This window comes from Lampris incognitus, chromosome 4, assembly GCF_029633865.1.
Source record: "Lampris incognitus isolate fLamInc1 chromosome 4, fLamInc1.hap2, whole genome shotgun sequence".
NCBI lineage: Eukaryota > Metazoa > Chordata > Actinopteri > Lampriformes > Lampridae > Lampris > Lampris incognitus.
The window spans coordinates 24363873-24373193 of record NC_079214.1 but is presented as its reverse complement, the minus strand read 5'-3'; the positions used below and the strand labels follow the sequence as shown (position 1 = coordinate 24373193).

The 9321-nt window shown below is 44.5% G+C and overlaps 1 protein-coding gene across 1 annotated transcript in view; it reads left to right on the top strand.

Annotated features, from left to right (window-relative positions):
• The first annotated feature begins 7865 nt into the window (after positions 1 to 7865).
• Positions 7866 to 9321, top strand: part of LOC130111999 (THAP domain-containing protein 6-like) — a 28758-nt gene continuing 27302 nt past the window's right edge. The window contains exon 1 of the mRNA XM_056279308.1: positions 7866 to 7945. Coding sequence (XP_056135283.1) covers positions 7866 to 7945 — 80 coding nt within the window. The remainder of the gene's footprint in view (positions 7946 to 9321) is intronic.

The window sequence follows — 9321 nt, the reverse complement described above, 5'->3', positions numbered from 1 at the left end:
AAGACAGGTGGAAAGTTTAGTTTAAAGACCGGCAAGCCACAATGGGAGGAGACCAATTTATTTAAAGGCTGTAAAACCTGTCATGAACTTCAACACTTTGGTTTTTGGAAAAGAGCCAGTTTTTTGTAGTCATCTGTACTGATAAGTGTAGATTTATGGAAGGTCTGTTTAATTTTGAGAGTATTTAAAAAATTACATTTACAATCCAGGTCAGTTACGAAATCATTCCAACACGTCTGAAGTGTATTTTAGTGCATATCATCCGTTGCATGTTAAGTGTTAGGTATGGCTCTCTGTTAACACTGACCTTATGTAAAGACATCTCTGACATATTCAGCTAATAAATTCCCTTTCATTACTCAATGTAAGCATTAAATGCATGCCAGAGGGTTCTGTCAGTAAGACAAGCTAAAGTTTCAACAGATTTTTCTTTAAGGTCGATGCCCACTGCCAACTAATTGTGGTGCACGTGTAAAAGATGGCGTCCTCTTTTAAAGGGTTGCTGCTTAATAGAGAGTTTGTGTGTTTGTTATTGCTGTGACTACAGTGCAAAAATCTATATTCACAGTACTACACCCTGGTCCAAATCCTCCACTGCTATGTTTCTAAAAAGCTGAAATTCTCTAGCACGCTGTCTCACATGCATACACACAGCTTAGGTGTCTCTGCAGTGGGATGTTGTTGCAGCAGCTGAGAAAACATACGTACCTAACAGTGAAGTCCCATTAGCTCCTCGCTCCATGGTGCTGAGAGGGAGGATATATGTAGGATGGGGGGGGGGGGGGACAGGAATGTGGGGCCATCCAAGGTTTGTGTAACCTGCGGTTACAACTGTACTGACGTGACAGGACTATACAAGTGGTGCAAACCACATATAATTAGCCAGGTATGAGCCCTCACATTTCATCAGACTCACCCTTCTTGCTTTATGTCTTTTTTTTGTGCTATTTCTTGGTCTGTTTCTCTTGCAAACACACAGGCATGCATGCATGCAATCACAAACACACATATGCACACACACATACCTGGAGGAAATGGTTATCTGTTGGCAACAAGTTCAGCTGCCCCAACCTGTTACCAACACACAATTTTCTCACATAAAATGAACATTTGTTTACAATATCTCCAGTCAGAGGCTATGTTTGTTAGTTTTTTTTTTTTAAATGTTATGTCTGAAATGTTCGAACCCAGGACCTTCTTGCTTTGACACGACAGCGCTAACCACTGGGCCACTGTGCCACCCTCAACCAATCAACCAGTCATTGTCATGTCACTTGGATAAAGATACAAAATGCATCCGCATGCAGTAACAATGAGTCACAGACCTCTTACACCTCACAATGGCATGCGTTTACTAACCATTTAATAATTTAGTTGGATTCATGCCCAGCGTTGAAATGGATCTCATACGTCCATATTTTCAAATCAGATGGTTGGCTGTCTTACAGTTGTAATATACCGCATCATAATTTTCACTCATCTTACTAAGATTCTTGAGCAAGCTGTTTGGAGCTCAGGAAACTGTGCTGTAATATGTACTTTTAATTACTTTTTAATCACCAACCAAAACATTGCCTTGGTCAGTGTAGTATATTCCCACATTTCTGGGGTAGTAGTAGCTCAGGAAGAAGAGCAGGTCGTCTGCTAACTAAGCAGTTCAATCCTCAGCTCCTCCCAGCAAAAATGTCGAGGTATCCCTGTGCAAGACACCTAACCCCTAACTCAGGGGTGCCCACAATTTTTTGACTCGTGAGCTACTTTTAAAATGACCAGGTCAAAATGATCTGCTCATATTAAAAATAATAATAAAAATACTCAATACATGTTTTACATATATATGAACATTTATATGCAGTGTGTGTATTTATATACATGTTGTGTTACATATACAGTATTGCAATGGATTTGCATTTATATTGAACCTTACACAGGCAATAATCATACCAAGCATTTGCTACTACACTATGTTGAAATTGCATCACTGCATGAACCTTTACAGCTGTGGTAAATCGATTTGTGATCTCTACCTCTCTACTCTGATGATGACCTGCACTGGACGGAGTCAGAAAGGTTGCATAGTTCGGACAGTAGCTGCTGGTAGCCAGCCTCAAGCAGGCCTCCAAATGATCATCTGTCATGGTGGAACAGTATTTGGACTTGATAATCTTCATGTGAGAAAAGGCTGACTCACACAAATAAGTAGAGCCGAATAATGCCGTCAAGGAGGTTGCGCATTTCCTCATGTTTGGGTACTTGTCCTCTGTAAGTAAGTTCCAAAACTCTCCATGCGCCCTGGACTTAAGCTGAATGTCAGCCTGTACTGTCAGCATCTCATCCTCCACTGCAGAAGAGTTCAGGTGAAACAGTGTTGCCATTTTTGAGGCGAGGGAATCCACCTCTGTATTTTCCCCAAATGGGTAGCACATAAATGTAGCGATTGGCTCAAGCAAAGCAAAGTCTTGAAACCGTTTGTCAAAGTCTGACCGGACATTTTCAATCTGCTCTGTGTAGCGTGCGCTGTCAAGTTGCGCACACGCCCTCCCTTGCTTCTCCAGCTCTGCTGCGAGGTTTCGCAAGTTTCCCAAATCACGGTGCTGCAACTTTGAGCGACAGAAGTTGCATTTTCCGTTTGAAAGCGTTAACTGAGCTGATCATGTTTACCACGCTTTTGTATTTTCCTCTAAATTAAGCTCATTCAACATGTTGGTTAAATCAGTTAAAAACGCCAAGTCTAGCAGCGACTGACTGTCATTAAGTTGCCTGTGTTCCGCATGTTTAGTGATAAGGAGAAACTCCTTAATCTCCGGACAGAGCTCTCAAAATCTCTGCAAGAATCTCCCTCTACTAAGCCATCTCACGTCAGTGTGTAGCGAGAGGTCAGAGTAGTTACAGTCGGCCTCTTCCAAATGTGTACGAAACAACCGTCTTGGAAGAGACATCGCTTGAATAGAACAGGCGATTTTGGTTGCCACATCCATGATCTCTTTCATGTTTAGCATTTTTGCGCATAATGCTTGTTGGTGTATTATGCAATGGTAATTAAGGAAGTCAGGGAAAGCATCGTCCTCCCTGCACTTGGCAATAAATCCATTGGAGCGGCCCACCATAGCAGGCGCACCGTCCGTGGTGATTGACACCAGTTTACACACTGGGAGCTGGATTTTATCCACAAAGTTTTTGAAGATCTGAAAAATGTCCTCTCCCTACGTGTGTTCCTTCATGGGTAGTATTGTTAACAGCTCCTCTTTTGCAGTCATATCTTGAAACACCATCCGAATGAAAATGCACAATTGGGCCGTATCACTTATGTCCGTAGACTCGTCCAATTGTAGTGAGAAACACTCGCAGTCCACGATGTCCCTGCAAAGCTGCTGTGTCAAATCATCGCCCATCACTTCAGAGCGCCTTGTGACAGAATTTCTTGATAACTGGAGAGCTTTGATTGAAGATATTATTTCTGATTTGTTTTTAAAGTCCCGAAACAACGAATCTGCTGCCTCAAGGAAGGCCTCTTTCATCATCTCTCCATCTTGGAAGGCTTTCTTATGCTTAATGATGGAGTAACTCACCCGTAAAGATGCTTCGGTGGCTGCCTTTGCCTTTGAATGCGGCTGCGTGAAAAGTGACTGCTGGGCGATTAACTGCGATTTTAGTTCCCTCACCTTTCTCTTTCTCAGCTCGCTTTTCGGAGGGAGGTCATTGTCATAGTTTTTATGAACAGTTTGAAAGTGCCTCTCCACATTTCCTTTCTTTGGGATAGCAATGCTAGACTGACAGAGGAGACATTTGGAATAAGACATGGTGAAAAAAAAAGTCCTCCTCCCATTCCGCATGGAAATGGTACGTTTTTTGTTTCTTGCTAGGTCCGGCTCCCCCACTCATTTTTGTTTTGTTTCACTTTTTAGTAGAATTTTTTTTTTAGAGAGTTGAACTAGCTAACTAACTTCAAGGTACGTTCGAGAGGGGCTCTGGTTGTTATGGTAACCAAATGTAACAAAGTTTTAGGTTCCGCTCTAGAATCTTTGGTTTTAGGCAACAGCAGACTGGCTGTCCTTTAACCCAGCCACTGAGGATGCACAAGCCAGTGCATCCTTAGTGCCGGTCCCAAGCCCGGACAAATGGGGAGGGTTGCGTCAGGAAGGGCATCCGGCGTAAAATCTTTGCCAAATCAAATATGTGGATCATAAATAAGACTTACATACCGGATCGGTCGAGGCCCGGGTTACCAACGACCGCCACCGGTACTGTTAACCAGCAGGGTGTCGGTGGAAACTATACTGTTGGGCGAAGGAGAAGGAGAGGGGGAAAGCATGTCCAGAGGCAGCTAGAGAGGAGGAAGGGTAGGCATGTGGAGGTGAGAGTTGGAACTTTGAATGTTGGCACTATGACTGGTAAAGGGAGAGAGCTGACTGACATGATGGAAAGAAGAAAGGTAGGCATACTGTGTGTGCAAGAGACCAGGTGGAAGGGGAGTAAGGCCAGGAGTATTGGAGGTGGGTTCAAACTCTTCTACCATGGTGTGAATGGGAGGAGTAATGGGGTAGGGGTAATTCTGAAGGAAGAGTATGTCAAGAGCGTGCTGGAGGTGAAGAGAGTGTCAGACAGAGTGATGAGTATGAAGCTGGAAATTGAAGGTTTATTGCTGAATGTTATCAGCGCATATGCCCCGCAAGTTGGGTGTGAGATGGATGAAAAAGAAGAATTCTGGAGTGAGTTGGACGACATGGTGGAGAGGGTACCCAAGGAGGAGAGAGTGGTGATTGGAGCGGACTTCAGTGGACATGTTGGTGAAGGGAACAGAGGTGATGAGGAGGTGATGGGAAGGTATGGAGTCAAGAAGAGAAATGTGGAAGGATAGATGGTCGATTTTGCGAAAAGGATGGAAATGGCTGTGGTGAATACATATTTCAAGAAGAGGGAGGAACACAGGGTGACATACAAGAGTGGAGGAAAGTGCACACAGGTGGACTATATCTTATGTAGAAGGTGCCATCTAAAAGGGATTGGAGACTGCAAGGTGGTGACAGGGGAGAACGTAGCTAGGCAGCATCGGATGGTGGTCTGTAGGATGACTTTGGAGACCAAGAAGAGGAAGCGAGTGAAGACACAGCCGAAGATCAAATGGTGGAAGTTGAAGGAAGACTGTTGTGTGGAGTTCAGGCAGGAGTTAAGACAGGCACTGGGTGGTAGTGAAGAGTTGCCACATGGCTGGGCAACCACTGCAGAAATAGTGAGGGAGACAGTTAGGAAGGTACTTGGTGTGTCATCAGGACAGAGGAAGGAAGACAAGGAGACTTGGTGGTGGAATGAGGAAGTACAGCAAATTATAAAGAGGAAGAGGTTGGCAAAGAAGAAGTGGGATAGTCAGAGAGATGAAGAAAGTAGACAGGAGTACAAGGAGATGCAGCGTAAAGCAAAGAGAGAGGTGGCAAAGGCAAAGGAAAAGGCGTATGGTGAGTTGTATGACAGATTAGACACTAAGGAAGGAGAAAAGGACTTGTACCGATTGGCTAGACAGAGGGACCAAGCTGCAAAGGATGTGCAGCAAGTTAGGGCGATCAAGGATAGAGATGGAAATGTGCTGACAAGCGAGGAGAGTGTGCTAAGAAGGTGGGAGGAATACTTTGAGGGGCTGATGAATGAAGAAAATGAGAGAGAGAGAAGGTTGGATGATGTAGGGATAGTGAATCAGGAAGTTCAGCGGATTAGCAAGGAGGAAGTGAGGGCAGCTATGAAGAGGATGAAGAGTGGAAAGGCAGTTGGTCCTGATGACATACCTGTGGAGGCATGGAGATGTTTAGGAGAGATGGCAGTGGAGTTTTTAACTAGATTGTTTAACACAATCCTGGAAAGTGAGAGGATGCCTGAGGAGTGGAGAAGAAGCATACTGGTACCGATTTTCAAGAACAAGGGCGATGTGCAGAACTGTAACAACTACAGAAGTATAAAGTTGATCAGCCACAGCATGAAGATTTGGGAAAGAGTAATAGAAGCTAGGTTAAGAGGAGAGGTGATGATCAGCCAGCAGCAGTATGGGTTCATGCCACGAAAGAGCACCACAGATGCAATGTTTGCTTTGAGAATGTTGATTGAGAAGTATAGAGAAGGCCAGAAAGAGTTGCATTGTGTCTTTGTAGATTTAGAGAAAGCTTATGACAGAGTGCCGAGAGAGGAGGTGTGGTATTGTATGAGGAAGTCAGGAGTTGCAGAGAAGTATGTAGGAGTGGTGCAGGATACGTATGAGGGAAGTGTGACAATGGTGAGGTGTGCGGTTGGAATGACAGATGGGTTCAAGGTGGAGGTGGGATTACATCAAGGATCGGCTCTGAGCCCTTTCTTGTTTGCAATGGTGATGGACAGGTTGACGGACAAGATCAGGCAGGAGTCTCCATGGACGATGATGTTCGCGGATGACATTGTGATCTGTAGCGAGAGTAGGGTGCAGGTTGAGGAGAGCCTGGAGAGGTGGAGGTATGCACTGGAGAGAAGAGGAATGAAAGTCAGTAGGAGCAAGACGGAATACCTATGCGTGAATGAGAGAGAGGACAGTGGAATGGTGAGGATGCAAGGAGTGGAGGTGACAAAGGCATTTGAGTTTAAATACTTGGGGTCAACTGTCCAAAGTAACGGGGAGTGCAGTAGAGAGGTGAAAAAGAGAGTGCAGGCAGGTTGGAGTGGGTGGAGAAGTGTGTCAGGAGTGATTTGTGACAGAAGGGTACCAGCAAGAGTTAAAGGGAAGGTTTACAAGATGGTTGTGAGACCAGCTATGTTATATGGTTTGGAGACAGTGGCACTGACGAAAAGACAGGAGGCGGAGCTGGAGGTGGCAGAGTTGAAGATGCTAAGATTTTCACTGGGAGTAACGAAGAAGGACAGGATTAGGAACGATTATATTAGAGGGACCGCTCAGGTTGGACGGTTTGGAGACAAAGCAAGAGAGGCAAGATTGAGATGGCTTGGACATGTGTGGAGGAGAGATGCTGAGTATATTGGGAGAAGGATGCTGAATATGGAGCTGCCAGGGAAGAGGAGAAGAGGAAGGCCAAAGAGGAGGTTTATGGATGTGGTGAGGGAAGACATGCAGGTGGCTGGTGTGACAGAGGAAGACGCAGAAGACAGGAAGAAATGGAAACGGATGATCCACTGTGGCGAACCCTAACGGGAGCAGCCAAAAGTAGTAGTTGTAGTAGTAGTAGACTGGCTGTCCTTTACATCAATCAAAAGGCAAATGCCAAATGGAGGACAGATGAAAGGCTAATGTCTTGGGAAAAAAAAGTTTTTTGGAATGTCATGGAGATCTACCAGCACTGCCTTCGCGATCTACTGGTCGATCACGATCGACGTAGTGGGCACCCCTGCCCTAACTGCTCCCAGTGAGCTGGTTGTTACCTTGCATGTGTAGCCGATCTGGCCTGACACCTCATTTGATAGCAACTCTGCGTTGTGATTGTGGATGATGAAGAATGAGACGGGGACAACTGCTGCCTTGCCAGCCGGGGGGGTTTATTCTCACACAGGCAGTGTAGAGTCAGGCTGTACAAAACACAATAATTAAAATAATTAATGTACAGCAACTTCATAGGACCACGCTTCAACATGCACACCTTTAAGGGAGAAGGGGGTACAGCGGACCGCATGAGAAACCATATCCATGCTCTTGTGGCGGACACTAGGGGCTATGCCTCTCACCCAGCAGGACTGTGAGCTGAGGGCGTGGTTTACGTCCCCGGGCTTGCTGGTGCAGGGTTGCATAGACGTATAAAGAGTAGACGCCGCACTGGCTGTTGGGGCGCGAGAAATACGGCCGCCATCTTGGACCGGTCATCCTACGAGTTGCCTAGCAGCAGAATACACGACTGAGAAAGATGCCAGAACACTGTTCAGCATATTCCTGCTCCAATCGACGGACCGTCGAAAACAGGGCTCGGGGGATTACTTTTCACAAGTAAGATTGAACATCACTATTGGTTGTATTTTGTGAATATAATATTATTGTACTGTATTTATGTCCAACTGCGAAATCGTAGCCAGCTAGCTAGGCTATGCTCAGTGCCGGTGTTTACCCGGCTATGAACTGAGACTTTATAAGTCATATTCCATAACACTGACTTTACAACTGACAACAGAATGCTACTGTACAAATAAAACAATATTAACGTTACTGGTATTATATTGACCAGCGAATTTTACACAGGTGGCACAGACTCTGCTATTCACATGTGATCCATCCTAACAACAGTAAGATAGGGGAGAACCGGGCCGAAAGTAACACGCCGCGAAATTAGCACAGAGCTTTTTTCGAAGGAAACAAAACAGGACGTGGCGCAATTAAGTCAGTGTGTGTGTTTATAAGACCTCTCCCTTCTCCCAAAGCACTGGCGCGATACGCAGTTATTTAAAAAAGTTATAGAGCGAAAGCTGTTTTTTCATGCGGTAAGTAAAATTACGTGATCTGAGGTTTTTTTTCGAATTGCGTTCATTCTTAGAAGTTCCGGTAAATGACTTTATGTTGCTTTGTTAGCACATTTACTGTCTCGATGACAGAATAGTTTTAAATCGCCAGGCTAAATGGAGAGGTGACCTGAGAGGGTCGAACGTACCAGCGAGGGGAGGGACGAAAGTAACGTAAATGATTTCCCTAGCAAGCTGCAAGTTAATGTATTTTATTGTATTATACTTACAGAATAGTACAGTTAAGGTCATTATTTTCAGCCTACATAGCCAATTGTTTTTAATTATTTGAGGACTTACCTTGCTTACGCCTTCACACAAACTGCAGTTCTCCAAATGACGACAAAGACCAATACGTTCCACGTGATGGCGGTGTGCGCATGAAGGTTAGCGCAAAAGCAATTGGTGAATTAAAAGAAATGAACAAAAGCGCGAATGGCTGATTCAAATATAATAACCAACCTCTATCACTGACGTTTTTGTGAAAATGTTGAAAAAATACGAGGCTTGTATCAAAATTGCGTTACACAACATTGATAAATTGACGCTAAGAATATTTATTAGTCTATGAAACTCAAAATGTTGCCTTGATGAATTGGCACAGATGTTAATTTGGGTCTGCAAGATTGGTTGATAAAGGTAAACGTGATCAGAATACAAAACCATAATTATACGATGCATCTTACGCTTTATGACAGCCGCTACTTTCGCAACGCAGCAGTGCTACTTTGGTCCCGCAAGGGAGGTGCGAAAGTACCATCGCGCAAGTTGTGTTCTCCGTCTGTTTATGCCCAGATCATTTGACTGAGAAACATATGAAAAGTTGCTTCTGAAAGGGGACACATGTATGTTGTTTCTGATAAAATATGG